Source organism: Sminthopsis crassicaudata, chromosome 5, assembly GCF_048593235.1.
Source record: "Sminthopsis crassicaudata isolate SCR6 chromosome 5, ASM4859323v1, whole genome shotgun sequence".
In the NCBI taxonomy this organism is placed as follows: domain Eukaryota; kingdom Metazoa; phylum Chordata; class Mammalia; order Dasyuromorphia; family Dasyuridae; genus Sminthopsis; species Sminthopsis crassicaudata.
This window is the reverse complement of record NC_133621.1, coordinates 124,065,306-124,084,690: the sequence shown is the minus strand read 5'-3', so window position 1 is coordinate 124,084,690 and position 19,385 is coordinate 124,065,306. Positions and strand designations below refer to the sequence as shown.

At 32.3% G+C, this 19,385-nt stretch overlaps 1 protein-coding gene across 2 annotated transcripts in view; it reads right to left on the bottom strand.

Moving 5' to 3' along the window:
- Positions 1-19,385, bottom strand: part of TSPAN12 (tetraspanin 12) — a 102,848-nt gene that overhangs the window by 44,170 nt on the left and 39,293 nt on the right. For both annotated transcript variants that reach the window (XM_074268163.1, XM_074268164.1), the window contains one exon: positions 11,636-11,710. In XM_074268163.1, the coding sequence (XP_074124264.1) occupies positions 11,636-11,710 (75 nt within the window). The remainder of the gene's footprint in view (positions 1-11,635; positions 11,711-19,385) is intronic.

Genomic DNA, 19,385 nt, shown 5'->3' with positions numbered 1-19,385 from the left:
TCCACCTGTATTTTTTATTTCTTTCACAGGCTAATTGTACACTATTTCAAAGTCCAATTCTTTTTTGTACAGCAAAATAACTGTATGGACACATATACATATATTGTATTTAACTTATATTTTAACATATTTAACATATATTGGTCAACCTGCCATCTGGGGGAGGGGGTGGAGGGAAGGAGGAGAAAAGTTGAAACTAAAAGTTTTGCAATTATCAATACTAAAAAATTACCCATGCATATATCTTGTAAATAAAAAGCTATAATAATAAAAAAAAAATTAAAAACATAAAAAATATCGATTGTTAATGGATAGGCTGAACTAATATAATAAAAAATGATAATTCTACCTAAATTGATCTTGTTCAGTGCCATAGCAATCAAACTGCCAAAAATTCATTTTATAGAGCTAGAAAAAAATAATAATGAAATTTATCTAGAAGAACAAAAGGGCAATAGTATCAGGGGAATTAATGGGGAGAAAATATAAAGAATGATGGTTTATCAGTACCAGAAATAAAACAACATTATAAACCAGCAGTCATCAAAACCATTTGGTTCTGGCTAAGATTCACATGACACAATAATCAACAATTATAGTAACTTAGTATTTGATAAATGCTAAAACTACAGCTTTTAGGATTAAAAATTCACTATTTCACAAAAATTGCTGGGAAAACTGGAAAATCAATTTTATTAGAAACTCAGCATTGACCTATATCTCGCACCCCATACCAAAAAGAGTGATATCATAAGCAAATTAGGAGAGCATACGATAGTTTGTTATACCACAGTTCTCTTTTATTGTCCTGACTCAGTTTCCCTAATTATCCTAACCTAGTACTGACTCAGTTTCTCTGCTTCAGCTCAAAGCTCAATCCTGCAAAACCTTCCCTCCCTCTTTATCAGAATATTTGATGAGGATAAAAGATCTTATGATTTAGAATATCAGAATGCCTCTCCCCATCCCAAGCTATTGGAATGTCAGATACCATCTTATCAAGATGCCTCCCCCATCTCTGGTGGCTCACCCCACCCTGTCAAAGTCCTATGCCCACTCTCAGCACCTGACTCTGCCCCTGCCTCAATCTACCCCCTGAGTATGAGCCATGTATATATAGGTCATTGAGAACTCACACTGTTTGCTGAATTTTGAGACAATAGTTTCATTCAGCCCTGGGACCAAATCGTGGATCCATTTGGTCCCAGTAAATGTCTCCCATTTAATAAATTATTAAATCTCTCTAATCTCTCTATCTTGTCTCAGTTTCTCCTGCATTACAAGTTTAACTATTAGATCTTTGAAGAAGGGAGGAATTTATGACTAAAGAAAACATCATGAAAGGCAAAATGGGCAACTTTGATTACATTAAATTAAAAGTTTTTGCACAAACAAAACCAACACAAACAAGATTAAAAGGGAAGTACAAAATTGCAGAGGGGGGAGCGGGATTTATCCCCAATGTTTCTGATAAAGGCTTCATTTCTAAAATATACAAAGAGCTGTGTCAAATTTATGAGAATATAAGACATTCCCCAATTGATAAATGGTTAAAGATTATGAACAGACAATTTTCAGATGATGAAATTAAAGCTATCTATAGTCATATGAAAAAAACATTCTAAATTAGTATTGATTAGAGAAAAGCAAATTAAGACAACTCTGAGGTACCATCTAACAACTCTCAGATTGGCTAAGATGAAAAGATAATGATAAATGTTGGAAGGGAGGTAGGAAAATTGGGACACTAATGCCTTGTTGTTGGAGTTGTGAAATGATCCAACTATTCTGGAGAGCAATTTAGAACCATGCTCAAAGGGCTAAAAAACCCTTTCATCCAGTAGTGCTACTACAGAAATCATAAAGGAGAGAAAAGATCCCACATGTACAAAAATGTTTGTAGCAGCACTTTTTGTGATGGCAAAGAATTGGAAAATAAGTAGATGTCCATCAATTGAAGAATGGCTAAATAATATCATTGTTCTATAAAAAATTATGAAAAAAACTGATTTTAGAAAGATCTGGAAAGATTTACATGAACTGATGCTGAGTGAAACAAGTGGAACCAGGAATACATTGTACACAGTAACAGCAAGACTGTATGAAGATCACCTATGAAAGAGTTGGTTCTTCTCAGCCATTCAATGATCCAAAGCAAACCCAATAAACTTTAGATAGAAAATGCCACCTGCATTTACAGAGAGAAGTATGGAGACTGAATGTACCCTTTTATTTTTTCTTTTCTCTCATGGTTTTTCATTTTGTTCAGATTTTTCTCTCCCATTATGATTTACAAGACATGTTTATTTTTTTTTAATTAATGTACCAGAAAAAAAAAAAAAAACAGTTAAAAATGGGGAAAAAGAGATATATTAGCAAAAGAACAGAACACAGAAAAAAAATTGAACTGGAATTAAACAAAACACCTAAGAAAAATAGAATTTATATGAAAAAAGGATATTATGTTTTTAAAAAGAATAAGGAAGGTCCATAGGATCTACTTAATTGTTAACAGGAAAATTTCTAACTTGCACTAGGAAAAAATGTTACGGCTAATGGATCCAGCTGAGCAGTACAGAGACAGGACCACGAATTAGGTAATATGCCACAGTAACTGTTTTCAGCATAATTGCTCTAATCTAACAACCTCTAAAAAAAGGAAATAAGCCAAATTTATAGTAATTAAGCCTGAATCAACAAGATAAGAAGGCAGAGTATTGTGTCAGAGCTAAAATACTTAGAAAGTTCCACTCATCTTCCCCACAGACAACACTTCTCCAAAATGGCATGCTAAGAACAATTAATGTAGAAAAACTCACACATTTGTATTTTGAGGTCTGGGTATGGTAACTCCTAACCTGACCCCACAAGATAATCTTCAAAAGGTGGGAAACACTGATCCAGACCAGTCATAAGAAGGAAAGGGAGCACAATTATCTGAGTGTTGTGTGTTTATGGGTAGTGGTGGCAGTGAGGGAATGATGTGGTATTCCAGTCAGCTAGAGGGAAAGATTATTCTATGACTAAGGGAGGAGGAAACAGAATCCCACTTCTAATCCCATGGAGCTAATTACAGTCAAAAAAGAACCCAGAACTCGGACATCCAGGCTTGGGGAGAGGGGAATCTGTGCAAAAGTAAAAGTGGATGCCACAATAAAAAAAAAAAAAAAAAAAAAAGTAGAGTTTGCAAAGTGAAAAGGCAGTCAAGATAAGCTATTGGGAGTAAAAGGAAATGTCCAAAACAAAAAATTCAATTCTTTTGCTTCTCTTTTGCCAATTTTTTCCACCTCTATATTTTTGAGTTCCAAACTTTCAGATAATATCCGACAACAAATTTAATCAAAATAGAAAGGAAAATGAGTAAGATTCCCCTTCATAGGATATAATAACAAATATGATATTTTGATGAAAGCAATCAAAAGAAACAGCTGTGCAAATTCCCTAAAGAAAATCCAAAATGATTCAAAAGAGAAATAAAACTTTTAAAAGAAAGATTGCATCAGAAATCAAGGCTCTCAAAGAATAAGGCAAACTTGAAACACATGATGGAGACTCCAAAACAATAGCATCTAAAAGGCAACAAAGGTTTAGAACTCAAAAATACTGAAGTGGACAAAAAATTGGCAAAAGGAAAGCAAAAAATAACTTTATTATTAATTCTATACTATACAAGCCAAAGTAAATAACATTAAAGATGGGATTTACAAAGTTAATTTAAGGATCCTAGGTCTCTTGGGAAAACATGACATTAACATAAACCTTAAATTCCATATATTATAGGAAAAAATAACTACCCAAAGTTTTGGACATGTACAATTATAAATGACTGATTGAATGCAAAGATTTCTGTTGAGAAAAACATCCCTTTTGAAATACCATAGCATATAGTTAATAACTTTCAGAATTCCAGTGTCAAACAGGAAATTTTTAAATCCGTTAGGAAACAATGCCTCCATTTATGATGAAATACCAATTCAAATATCCTAACATCATTTCAGTTTCACTTTTTGGAAAAGGGTATCATGTCGGAATAAAACTTAAGCTAAGAGATTGGTTTCAGGGAGGAGAAAAGAGAAATTTTGAATCATATGCCTATCTATAGGATATAGAGGATCAGAAGATGAAGCAAGAGATAACTTATAAAATAAAGAAATGTTAGCAACTTAAATAAATTCATGAAACTTTGGGTAGGAAAATTGAGGTGATGGAGAGCCTGTGAAAATGGAGTAGCCTCAGATACACTCACAGTGCCAATCTCTATATATAGTAGAAACTGCATATAAATTTGATCTCTCTGGTTGCCTATTTTTATCAATATGGTTTTGGCATAATCTTAGATGATAAACAATGGAAGTTCAGGAAGCTTGTGAAGTTAGGTGTACTGACTACATTCAATCTGATTCAGCGCAAAAAAAGGAGACCAGAAATAATGAACGAAATAGGTATACGGAAAGAGAATTAATTAGAAAATATATGAGATATTGTATATGAAATTAATAAGTTTTTTAAAGGAGATTAGGATTATAGAAAAGTTTTTTTTTTAATTCAGTTATGATGGTGCTGCTAACCAAACCACTTACTGATTCCCATGTTTGATGATCGGCTAATTGGTAATAAATGACTTTGTTTAAAGAAACTTAAGAAAATAGTATGATGTGTTGGAGACTGCCTTACCCACACTAGAGAAAGTTTGGATCTTTTGAAGAATAATGGTTTATCTGGATCCACTTTAAGTATCTATAGTCTTATAAAAGTTCAACAAACAAATTCATCCTAATTGTCAAGAGTAAGGTACATAAGCCCAAATATTCTAGGAGCTTGCCATCTAAATCAGGCTATGAAGGCAAACATCTGAGACAACATAGCAAATGAAAACTAATAAAATTCAAAGCATAGCTATACCAGAGGGGTACAGAGGACATCTAATTTTAAATGTCTTGCTTAAGCATCAAAATACTGCCTATTTAACTAAATAAAGTCTTATTAATAAAATATACTTGTCATCCTACATCACAACAATTAGACTGAAACCAATTTTGGAAAGAAAAAAGATAAGCCATTAAGGATCTGATATAACATGTTGGGATCTGTTGTTTTATTAGAGTGAACTTTTATTAGTTTCCTATATATCAACACAAAGGACATTTTATGGAAGTTTGGATTCTACAAAATTTGGCAGATGCTAGAAATCTACGGAACTTTCATTCTTAGTGTTATCAATGTACACAAAAAAGAGAACAGAGAGGGAGAAACTTTTGCAAGCTCTATGATCTATGATTATCATTCATGGTTGATAAATAATAAACTTACAATTTGAGCAATGCTTAGAAGCCATCAACTATAGTTTTTTAATTTTGCAAATGAGGAAATTAAGAGGTCAAATGACTTATTCAAGGTTATACATGCTAGAAGAAGCAGAAGTAAGATTTCAACTCAGTGCAGTAGCAGAGTTAGGATTTAAGTGTAGGTTCTCCATTCTAAAAATCCAATGTTCTTTTTGTTTAGGACAAGAAGGAATTTTCTATACATTTTAATTACTAACTCTCCTTCCTGATGAGTAAATGGAGAAACAATATACAAGTAACATAACAAAATATCCCTAACTGCTTCAATAGAATTTTACAAATATATATCTATTCAGGATTTTTATGAGGCAGTTAGCACCACAAAAAAGTGATATAATGCGCAACAGACACCATTATATTGCTGTGTTCCAAATGAGGTAAATCAAGGCACAAAGTTCTGAGAATGATCAATTTGTTAGAAAATGTTAATTTACCAAAAAAAAAAAAAAAAAGAAAATAGGATATAGATTTTCTGGGTAAACTTAAAACCTTAAGGTAGAGAATAGTTAACTTTTTTTTACCTTTTTTAGGGAAGTACAGAATAAAGAACAGGACTTCGTAGTTGAAGAGCAAGTTATGATTAGTAAAAAGAACTCTACAATGTAAAGTATGAAATCAATAGATTGCTTACTGAGCTGAGGCATGGGAGATTATAAATAGCTGGAGACTGTGAATGAAGGGCTAACAACAACCCGTCCCTTCCCTCTTGTGGCTAAGAAGTGTTTATTGTTTGAGTCTACCTGCAAGATTAGAGATAGTGGACCAGACTTCTTTGGATAACAAGCCAGACATCCTTGAAGGATAGCTTGGTGGTATAAAGATACTAAATCAGACTCCCTGGTGTCCACCTGCATTCTTCAAGGATAACAGATTTTCTTGACACAAGAACAAAACAGTGATTAACAAGAAGACTGGATTTGTAAACTTAACTCACTACAAGCCAGCTGAATTCTCAACTAAGCTCAGAGACAAAAAAACATGGCTTAGGCAGTTGCAGAACAAAATCAATTAATTGTAAATAGGATCAATTAAAATATGATACTAAATAAATCTGATTATTTCAATATCAAAATAGGGAAAAAACAGCAAATGCCTAAATTGCAAATCAACATTTAATTCCACAAGTTGGTTATGTGTGTGTGTGTCTGTCTGTATTTGAGTGTCTGTGTTTGTGTGAATGTGTGCTTTTAATATAGTTAGGGTAAAATATCTCCTTTGTAAATTTTAAACTCATGTTTATTTTTAATAATTCAACAGAGATTTGTCAGAAGACAGTCAATTATTCTTTAAATCCCCTGACTTTTAAAAGCAACATAAAGAGTACTATTCAAAAGCTATTGCTTGGACAAGGGAATAAAGTTTATTTTAAAAGGACTTTCCACTGCATGAACACTAAGTTTATAAATTAATTTTTTTAGAATAAGAATAATTTAAAAAGAGCACTAACTTTACCAGCTATGCATATAGTAGCAGCAGGATCAATTTTTAGAATCAACTAGCTTCATTTTGCCCCTCAAGAAAGCTACCATCTGGATGTGTAAGAATAAGGTTTTTTAATGTGAAGGGTACACCTATGTTTTCTTTCAGTTCAATAAATCAGTATAAGCACATAATATTTAATTTTTAAGAAAGAGTTTATTATTTTAAGTTTAACAGTCTGCCTAACTTTTTAATCTTGTAGATGGAAGAAATTAGTCATAAGTTCTTCTTTCAAGCTTAAAACTGTCTTAAATTGGAAGCACATATGTTTATACAGAGTCTCAAATTTGTACAGGTGCCAATATAAACTCTGCACATGCCACTTTAAAATGCAAAAAGAATCAACATAATTGTAATTTTCACTTAGTTTTCAAAGTTTTTTTTTTTTTTTTTTTTTTTTTTTTTTTACATCAAAGTAGCAGATTAAATCTCAGGGGAAAAAATAACTAATGCCTAAATATGAATACACAACTGCAAAAATTCCTTTGGTTTTCTATTTAAAAAGCCAAATACTTCTTCTCCTCCTCTCTTTCTACCAAGAACACAGTTGCTATATAGCACCTATGTTTTGGATGATAGGTTGGAAAGATCTATCTTTTGGATACATAAGAAAGTTCAAAAAAGACTTATTTTTCTTTTCAAAAATGTGCATCAAAGCAAAAACAAGATTATTCTTTCATTCAATAATTTATTTAAGAATATCAATTTTTGAGGTACCCTGAATTAGAAAAAAAACTTATATAAAGGGGCCAATCTTATTCTTAAAAAACTATAAAAGACAATTTTTATTATTACTTTCCCAGAGTTTAACAAAACCCACATTTACTGGTTTTACTAATAAGTTGAAAAATTAAATTATCAAAATAAAACAAGGGCTTTAAATAGCCTCTTGAGTTAGTCTATCAGTTTGCACACATATTTTGAATAGACACTCCAGATGCACCATAAACTGGGGTATAGAATTAAAGAGGAGGCGAATCAGCTGGATTGCATTTGGTAAATTGTACAGTACTTTTAATGACTTCAGGCTTCTTTCTGAAACAAAGACACATCTCTTTAACACTAATTTTCTTTTAGGGATGTTATGTGGCTATGGAGCATGGAATATCATAATTTTCAATGAATAAAAGTTACAGGTCACCTAAAGGACTACAGAAAGTCACATGGTGGTCACAAGCTATGGCAATGAAGAAGTGCATAACAAAATCAGATACTATCAAAGTACTGATTTGTTTTGTTTGAATGCATATTTTTCTTAAAAGGAAGGGTTTCTGTGGGTGGGTGAAGGATGAATTAGTGAGAAATGGTAGAAATACAAAAAAGGGTATTATCAAAACATTAAAATACATAGAAGAAACAAAGATGTACAGAAGGGAGCACAAACAGCAATTTACTTATTTTTATATAAGAATATTCATATTTGCTGACTACTGCATTCATAATTCCCTCCCCTAATTTTTTAAAAGATTTACAAAGGAAAAGCAGCCAAAAAAATCATTGTTGAAGAATTATATGACCAAGAAAGGCAGTGGGCTAGTCATGAAGTAAGAACAAAAAATAACCCAATGAATTAGATAAATTCATGTAGAGAGTATGTACTCCATTGGCATTCATTACCAAGAGACCTCAGGGGGAAAACCACAGAGTGTCAAGTGAATCTCTGTGAAAGATTTATAATAGAAGGGCCTAGACAAATAATATGGAGAACAATGGATAGGGAGTGAGCTACTTCCCCTGGAGATAATACCCACATTGAAATTGAAACATTTATGAATGCACATTTTAAAAAAACAATGCTAAACCTACCTAAAAATTAATATACAACTTCATCTTCCAAAACCCTTTATTAAAAAGTCCATTCATTTAGATGAATGGCTGATAAGCCTTAAAAGCTGGAGGGCTTAGAAACATGGTGAAATGGATTAACTCTCTAGCAGGATACTTTTCAAATGGTACTGCATTTGGTACAATCACATGAGACTAAGTGATTTGATTCCAGTTTCAAGAACAAAATATAAGAGAAAAGAAAGGAAAAATAGAAGTAAATTATCTGAGACTTTAACAAAGCTAAAACAATGCAGAAAAGAACACTGGGAAATGAATGTAAACTGTTATTTTTACTTGAAGAAATGAAGCTTGGTAAATATTAGAGGCCAAAGAAATATTTTTTTTAAAAAATTAAAAAAAAAAAAGTGCTGCCTAGTTGACAAATACCACTGCAATGGTAGACAGAATTGTTATTACAAGTTTTGGAACAAAAATCTCCCACCATTTGTATTACAGATGCTCTTGACTAAGCTATCAACAATTAGCCAGAGAATTTTAGGTTCACAGGATTTCAACATGATAGAATTTTAATTTGTAAATCTATAGAATTCTTAGCTAAGAAAGGCAAATTCTTAGTCCAGCAAAGGCAAGAAGGGCAAACATGAAATGTAGCCAAATACATTTTAACTTTATCCAGGTTTGCCTGGATTTAACTTGACAAGTATATTTTGATTGTTTAAAATTCATTTCATAAGTATACTGTGTAAGTTATGTAAATATCACTAATTTGCTAACAAAATATGTACTTGCAATGTGAATATGTTATGATGTATAAAAAAATTCACGATCACTCAAAAAACAGGGTTAAGGCACTAAAAAGAAATGTTTTGTATTTAAAAATACATGGACAAAAGAAGAACTAGAGACCATTATTGATCACAAAATAGAAAGCTTTGATTATATCAAATTGAAAAGTTTTTGTACAAACAAAATCAATGCAGATAAGATTAGAAGGGAAACAATAAAATGGGAAAACATTTTTACAGTCAAAGGTTCAGATAAAGGCCTCATTTCCAAAATATATAGAGAATTGACTCTAATATGTAAGAAATCAAGCCAATCTCCAATTGATAAATGGTTAAAGGGTATGAACAGACAATTCTCAGATAAAGAAATTGAAACTATTTCTAGTCATATGAAAAGATGATCCAAATAGTATCTATCAGAGAAATGCAAATTAAGACAACTCTGAGATACCACTACACACCTGTCAGATTGGCTAGAATGACAGGGAAAGGTAATGCAGAATGTTGGAGGGGATGTGAGAAAACAGGGACACTGATACATTGTTGGTGGAACTGTGAATACATCCAGCCATTCTGGAGAGCAATTTGGAACTATGCTCAAAAAGTTATCAAACTGTGCATACCCTTTGATCTAGCAGCATTGCTACTAGATTTGTATCCCAAAGAGATCTTAAAGAAGGGAAAGGGACCTGTATGTACAAGAATGTTTGTGGCTGTCCTCTTTGTAGTGGCCAGAAACCGGAAACTACATGGATGCCCATCAACTGGAGATTGGCTGAATAAATTGTGGTATGTGAATAATATGGAATATTATTGTTCTATAAGAAATGACCAACAGGATGATTTCAGAAAGGCCTGAAGAGACTTACATGAACTGATGCTGAGTGAAATGAGCAGGACCAGGAAATCATTATATACTTCAACAACAATACTGTATGATCAATTCTGATGAACTTGGTCCTCTCCAACAATGAGATGAACCAAATCAGTTCCAATAGAGCAGGAATGAACTGAACCAGCTACACTCAACGAAAGAACTCTGGGAGATGACTATGAACCATTACATAGAATTTCCAATCCCACTAATTTTGTCCGCCTGCATTTTGGATTTCCTTCACAAGCTAAGTGTACACTATTTCAAAGTCCAATTCTTTTTGTTCAGCAAAACAACTGTTTGGTAATGTATACGTGTATTATATTTAATTTATACTCTTAACATATTTAACATGTATTGGTCAACCTGCCATCTGGGAGGGGGGGGGGAGAAGGGGAAAAATTGGAACAAATGGTTTGGCAATTGTCATTGTTGTAAAATTACCCATGCAAATATCTGGTAAATAAAAACTATTAGATATGAAAAAAAAAACTTTAAAATAATGGACAGAAAAGGGTATAAAGAGAGTATATGTGTTTAATATCAATAGCTATGCAAATAAAGTATTGTATTAGCAGCAAGTGTTTACAATTATAATGAATAAAGCTTTTTTTCTCCGATGGAACCTATATATGAGGGGAAATACAGTAAATTAAGGAAATATCAAAGCAAATCTCACATGGCAAAGTTTAAATAAAACCTTGCAACATGTCCCAAAATAGGAAAAATGCTTATCAAATATAATGAAAAAAAGCAAATACTATTTTGACTTTTAAAAGAAAAAGCATTATTCCTATTTCCCTAAATCATATCAGTTGAATGGGAAGGAGATAGAACAGAAGGAAGGGAGAAAGTTATTTTCAAATCCATATGATGAAATGTTTATACACTGAAACTAAAAACTCTTCAAATAATACTTGTTAGTGAACTGAAAACTTTTTGGCCTGTGAACCTGGACAGCATATACTTTCTACCAACAAGTATACGTTTAGTGCTAAGTCATAGTGACATTCCAAGCAGTATTAAAGAAAAATCTGAACTAAATTCAGTATATGTCTGATATTAAAAATATTCTCAGAACTTTATCAAACTTATTTTTGAAGAATATCAGATTATATATATATTAGGCAACTCCTAAATGAATGCCCTCCCTCACCCTCAATCAATAAGTATTTATCAAGTGCCTACAATGAACCAAGAAAATGCCCTAAATTTTCCAAAGAGGAAAAAAAGATTTTTATCATATGTATCATATTAGAGAAAATGTTCCTTTAAACTTATAACACTCTTTAGAGAACATATATTTTTTGAAAGTTAGTTCAACTGTAATCTTAGAATATTTTTGTTTTCTCCTTCAAACTTACCATAACTTCCTGCTCATAGGTCCAAACACCACAGGCTAGCTCCACACAGAAAATTACAAGCAAACTTCCAAAGTACTAGAGAAAAAGTACAGAATAATAGGATATTAGTGGAGTGTAATTAAATTGAATTTCTGTTATCAAAATCAGGCTAAATATCTTCAGTTCCAAGTTTAGCTAAAGGAAAAGAAAACAGATGCCAATCATTACTGAAATAGGAAGTCACTTTCATCAACAGATGGGGGAGAATATCTTACAAATTTAAAGACATCTGCAAAGGACATTAATTCTTACAAAAATAGGCCATTATTTATTAATCACCTCAGGATAAATATCCTTGAGAAATGTCAGTACTTCATTAGTTTAACATCTGAATTAGCATGTAAAAGTCTAATAAACTATATATGCTTAATCCAAATTATGGGTCAGAAAACCATATTTATATAAATCAAAACCTAATCTAATAAGGAGTGATTCAGAGAGCATTATGTTTGTTGCTCCCTTCATTATGAGCGTGGCACCATTCCATATAAGTGAACATCTATCAATTTTTAGATGTTTACAAGTCACAGAAAAACCTAACAATCATATTCAATCAATTAACAAATCATTATTTGTGTGTGCTATGTGTAAAGCACATACTGATTTATTAATTGGTTGAACATCATTAAAGTAGGTTATTCTGTGACTTGCAAACTTCTGAAAAGTACAAAACACTGGAAAATAAGTAATTGACTAAAAGTATGAGACAGCTTTTCCTCCAGTTTGATCCTCATCTCTAATTTCCTCCTTCACTTTCTATAGCTCTGTCATTTGACTCCAGCATCTGATCTGTATTTCTTTTTGTTTTAATAGCACTATATGCCACTTCAAGCTCCAAACTATTTGTTATCATTTTCATTATTTGTAAGCCTTAATTTGAAGCTTTCAAAGTATGAGTTTGTCATCAGAAAAAAAATTTCATCATAATAGTAAATCACAATTTTTCTCCAAATCTTCTTTAACATTCTACTTATGAAAAAAAAAATTCTACTTATGACAGAAATCTGGCCAGAATGCAATGTTTTAAAAATATATTTTCAGACTGAACAGCTTTATTATGCAATCTATCCTACAAAAACATCTCACACAAGGAAGGTTGCATACCCAAACCTCTTCCCAATCCCTAATTTTTAAAAAAAATGTCACATCTGAATATGAACAATATATTAAGATATCATATAACTGATTAAAATGAAAATCAAGGATGGCCAAAGGAATCATGTTAAAGGCAATTCCATTTCCTTTACTTAGTAACAAAATAGAGTATTATAGTATGATTTTATGCAGAACTCCTTTTCTTTTTGTTTCCATTACCTTTTCTCTTCTCCTCTTAAGCCATTCCTTGTCTAGTCCAGTAGCAGCCTCCTTGGGCCACTTGAGAATGTTAGCAGGTGCTTGTTTTCTAGGGCAAAAAGGGTCCCTCAAAAGCACAGCACAATGAAAAAATTGCCACAATTTATTATAACCAGAAATTATTGTCTGCTCCAGAGGTAAAAATCAATGAAGTGACAATGAAAGGCTGTTGCTGACAAATATAGACAAGGAAATATAAGGAAATCTAACTTAGATTGCTTTGGATATGCTCTGCATTTGGCTAGAAATAAAATATTTTTACTATTCACCTAAGTCTTTTTCTAAAATATTCTTTCAGTACAAAAACAAAAATATGATGGATACAATAAAAAATTCTTTATTCACATGCAAATATATAACAGTCTCTGAAAGTCTCAAAGGATTCCATTTTCCAATTACCAAATATTTAATTTTATGTAACATTAGCATATGATCAGTATGTTCTTATTAAGCCTCAAATCCAGCAATATTTAATTTTCTCACATCGGTTTGATCAACAATTTTATTCATTAAGTTATGTCATGTTCTTCAATTCGATTTCTAGAAAATCCAAAAAATTATTCTTTACTTCAAGGTCATCAGACTTTTTTTTGTTGTTAAGAGCTTGTGTGTATGTGTGTGTGTGTGTGTGTGTGTGTGTGTGTGTGTGTGTGTGTGTGTGTTTAGAAGGTAAATATATTCTACTAACTCCATGACAAGTTTTAAAGGTCAGAGGCATCCTTCAGAAAGTACTCATGGCACAATCAGCTATATTTACCTGTAAAAAAAAAAAAAAAAAATTTGCCTTCTCAACTATCCAAGAGCAGGAGCTTCTGAGAATGGCTCTGATAAAATATAAGCTATATGCTGTTGTTGTTCAAGAAGATGCAAATTATGGCTTTACTTAATACTTTAATTTAATAATAATAGAATATTTTATTTAAGTGTAAATATGAGTCCCATCCTATCCCATTTCCTTCAAGACAATATAAGCCTATCAATACCCTGGAAAGAATTATATTTGGACAATAGAATAATTTGTCATTAATATAACTAGTTTGCTACTTTAGGCTACTCTAGATTGTGAGAGAAGCAAGTCCCAAATAAAATACCAACAGATTGTTTTGGCTGCTCTGTCAAATCCTCGCCAATTAGTTGTCAAGATTGATTTCTAAGTACTCTGTAAAATTGAATGTTTTAGTAAGAAGCTTTCTTATGGACACCCATCAGAAAGAAAATTTGTTCGATGATCAATAGTGCCATCATCCTATTTTATCACCTTCCTGCTTCACATGGTCATTTCTTTTCATTTCTTTGAATTCTCTCTTCATCCTTGTCGAAACTTTCTCTTCCAATTCCATGAGGGACATTGTAATTTCATTTGCTTTTCTCTACAACTCTGCAAATTTAATAATGTTTTCATAGTAATGAATTCAAGTATCCTTAAAGTAAAAATGAGGTGTGTGTGGGTATGTGTTTGTAGCAATGAGAACAACCCTTGGATTCAAGGTAACTTGGTTTAATTACTATCTCTTTTAGCTTTGACTCTACAATCAGGAGCTGTGTTAAAATTGCTTCTTGTTTTGGTTTCCCGACCACCCCTTCCATTTCTAATCAGTGTGGTAACCAAGTTTATAAAAAGCCAGTATTAGTAACAAATCAAGAAAATTGTCGAGAAACTTGAAGTCACATACAGACTGATCCAAAGAACAAAGGAGTATAATTTGCAAATTATATCAGATATTAATAAAAAATGGCATCATGATATCATGTATTAAATCATGGGTTTTAATGTCAGGATTTTGGTCCTATATGTTAATCTCAGATAAAGTCCAGAAACCCACAGTAAGACCAACAGAATACCAAATATTGCTTAAACTTTGAGATAATGTGAATATGTTAGTGAACTAATTTCAAGATGGTACAGAAAAGAACTAGTTTGTCCCCCACAAAAATGATATTAGAAAAGAGACCCTAAAGTCCTGCCACCCCCTACTGTACCCTTCCCAGTTATTTTTCCATTTCCATTCCAGTCCTAGCTGCCACATGCTCCAATTCTAAACTAAGGTTAAGTAAATTATTTTCTGTGCCTCATCCCTATCCCATTTTTCTTCCCTATACTGCCTGCCTTCCTTCACCATCCTAGCCCCATTCCCATGCCATCTGCCTCTTGGTCCCTCCTTTTATACCATTTGTCTCTGTTCTTGTTGTGTCAATTACCCCTGCACCTTCCATGCCTTATTAAAGTGTGATTGAAGCATTACTCTTTCTACCATTGTGGCCTTTCACTGAAAGTACTCAAATAACTGAGTGTGCTTACTCCTATTTCATAATTCTATAATTAATTAGCAATTTGATGACATTTAAATAATACCTTTTATTCTTTCTTTGAATTCCTTGCCCATCTTTAACAATTCCCCTCTTGGTAACCTTAGAAATGGGGAAATTTTCACTATCTCTTTATTAAATTTTTACTGCTATGTGGATTATTAATGCTGCTAAAGTAAATTAAGACATCATGGTCTATGCATATGATTCTCAAACTTGTTCACCCAGAATCATTCCTCTGAGATTTAATCACACATCTCAATTTTCTGCTAGACAATTCTTCCTGGATATCCAGCCAACAGCTCAAACACATGTTAAAAACTGAACTCATTATTTTTCTCCATAAACTTGATCTCCCTCTCAATTTCCTTATTTACACTGATAATCCCATCATACTCCATCCCATCACCAAATTCAAAACAGAGATCTTTGTCTCCTTACTCCTACTTCTCCAATATCTAGTCAATTTGCCAAGATCTGTCCACTCTAATGATATAATCTATTACATCCTTCTTTTCCTAATATTCTCATCATCCTAATTAAGGCCCTTATCACTTCCTGCTTATTTAATAGCCTCCTGGCTTGTCTGTCCAAATTCACTTTCTTTCCTTTCCAATTTAGTCTTCCCCTAGCTACTAAAACAATCTTCCTAACGCATAGGCTGACTATATCATTGCTTTACTCAAAATCTTTCAGTGGCTTCCATAGATGAAATACAAAGGAACTTGGGTACCACATAATTAAGACTCTCAGAGAAATCTGGCTCACTATAAACCACACTTATATTAATAAACAAGTTTTCTCAGTAAAGAAAAGTTTTTCAAAACAATGGAGATAGTGTCAATAAATAACATAAAATCTGACCACCTGAGATATTAGCCTTTCTGTTCAGAAAGAAGTATCCAGACCCATCTAAACCAACATGGTGCTAAAAATAAATTAACCAAAACTCAGCCAGCATCATATAGATATGATAAAATTTCAATTAACCAGAACCTCTCAAGGGATCCTTTTTTTTTTTTTTTTTTTTTTTGTATGAAGGCAGGAAAGTAAAGATCTCAGAGAAAACCAAAAGATTTAAAATTGAACACAAAAGTTTCTTAGAAGCCTCCTCTCCATCCTCCCCAGCATCTCAAAAATGAAGCATAATAGAGTGAAAAGAATACAATAGAAAAGAAAATGGTTGTATGACTTTACCACCTGGATCTGAGTCCTTTTCTTGATATTAGCTGTAAGTCTCTACCTCAGAAGACTTTCATAAAGAAAGCATTTGTTTAAGAACCTTAAGTGACTTACAAAAATATAAAATATTATATGCTCCTTTGGAAGCCTCTAAGTATGGTGGTCATCATAGTCATTAAAAGCCATTAAGCTTGGCATTTTCAAACCTTGAATCTGATCAGCCCTGTAAAGTACAAGGGTAATTTATTTAGTGAACTTGCTGAAAGCTGTTTTTTTAAAAAAGCATACTTTTATACTTAACAAAGTATACATATATATTTAATGAAGTATATAATTAATGTTATATATTAGCAATTGTAGTGTTATATTTACATATAATATGTATATTATATGACAATATATTTTATATATGAACACGTCATACATTTTTCATATATATATTTAAAGGAAGCTCTTAAAAATTGTGCTATTTTAGAAACAATCACAGTCACAGCTCTTATAAATTCTTATCTTATTATCATTTTAAGTTGAAAAGAAAATCTAATTTCCTGCTTTGAAAATGAGGGGGTAAGGGCAGATTGGATCTCATTTTGAAGCTTGCCCAGGTTAATTATCCCCATCCTGTGAGCTTTTAATAAAGCACTACTTGACAGAAAGGCAATAGATAAGAAATGCATATGAGAAATACATTCTTAGTGTGGTTACTGTGTTGATTTGCTTTGTTGAACTATACATATTTGATTCAAGGGAAGGCTTCTACAAAGGGGATGAGTGGCAACTTAGTGAAAAATGTTAGAAAAAAAACAGAATCAATAAAATTTTAATGAACAAAAGAAAACAAAAATGTGGAAGAGAGGCACAAAGCATTTTTTATAAATTACATTGTAAAATTATATTATGAATTATACATACATATATGTTTGTTTCTTTCTCTTTTTTTTTTGCTGAGGCATTGAGTTTAAGTGACTTGCCCAGGGTCACACAGCTAGGAGATATTAAGTGTCTGAGGTCACATTTGAACTCAGGTCCTCCTGACTTCAGGGCTGGTGCTCAATCCACTGTGCCATCTAGCTGCCCCTTTTGTTTGTTTCTTAAAAGATCAATTTAAAAAACAGTTTGTAGTTTCTTATACAAGTCTCTTTCTTGTTCTTGATGATTCAGTCCATAATAATAAAGACAATAAGTTCACAATAACAATTAAAAAGAGTTATTAAAATTCATTTTCATTACAATGCATTTTTATAACTAGAATCCTCAAAAAAACTTTAAAAAATCTAATTAATGAGCATCAGCCATGAAGTCAGGAGGACTCAAGTTCAAATCTGCCCTCAGACATTTAACACTTCCTAGCTGTGTGACTCTGGGCAAGTTACTTAACTCCAATTGCCTCAGAGAAAAAAAAAAAAAAAAAAAAACTAATTAACTAGATCTAATTCTAAAAAAACCTGAGATGTCATTTTTTTTTACCAACATTGAGATTATATTATTTTTGTTCCCTCCAACCAATTTTCATGTATTTTATATATTTAAACATTTTTATCATCATTAGTTTTTAATAACATTTTAACATTTCTGAAAATACATAACCCTTACTCGGCAAAATCTGAAAATAAATAAATAAATAAATGAAAGAAAAGAACAGTTTAGCAAAATTAATCAAAATCAATGAAATATAAATTTATATGCAATTTTCCCCACCCACTATCCTTCATCTCAGCAAAGAAAAGGTAGGGAGTTGGGGCACTATATTTTGTTATCTCTTTTCCAGAGCCAACTCTAGTCATTATAATCATACAGTATTTTATTTTAAGATTTTGTTATTTTCATGTGTTATATACATTGTTTTACTGTTTCTACTTCATTCTTCTTCAGTTTAGAACTCTTCCAATACTTCTCTGAATTCATGACATTCATCATTCTTTATGATACACATTTCTTATATGAGCATTTAGCTTTTTTCAAGTTTTTTTTAACCAAGTATTGCTATGAATATTTATTTTGAATGTGAATAAATTTTGTCTTTGACTGCAGGGGAGTATATACCAACCACTGAGATATCCGGGTCAAAAAATTACTATTGTATTTTATCCATATTAATTATTAAATGAAACTGCCATGGGGCCACTCCTGTCATTAACCACAAAGCTATTAAGATGGTTGGAAAATAAAAGTAAAACATGTTAGGGCCCATAAATACAGAATGCTATCAAACAAGTCTAAAAAACTGCCAAAACTATAAGACATGGATGAGGAAATATAGGGAGTAAAAAAGTTAAAAAAAAAAAAAAAAAAAAAAGTAAATATGGTGGGGAATAATAAGTGAAAAAATGCTTTAAGTACACTCATAGTACTTTAGCCCCAGTTGTGGGCCCTAATCCCATTCCCCATAGCCTATTCAGTCACAGTCAAAGGCTGTCCTAACAACCACAATGAAATTGTTAAAAATCAGTCATTTACCTTAGAAGTGTAACTAGGTGGTTTTTCACTAGGGGCAAAAACAGTTAATGAATTCCCTCACAGTGCTGGGGCAGGGGGGGAGGGAAGGAGGGGGAGAGGAGTAGAATTCAAGGTTCCTGGACCTTAAACAGACTCATAGCAGTTTGCTCAAGGGAATTGATCAAGAGACACCAATAGGGAGAATATTGCAAAGTCTACATCCTCCAGGAAAATGAGTTGAGCTGTTGGAGGGAGAACGTGGCATACCACATTTTGTTTTTGCAGACTTCGATCCTAAATAGGGCCAGACTTCTCTGAGTAGCAGAATAATTCCACTCCATCTATGGTGTTGCCTAAAGAATTTTCATCTCATCTTCAGACTTTCTAGGTAATCTGGGGATGAGGTATTTAAGAAAGATGGAAAGCTTAAAAA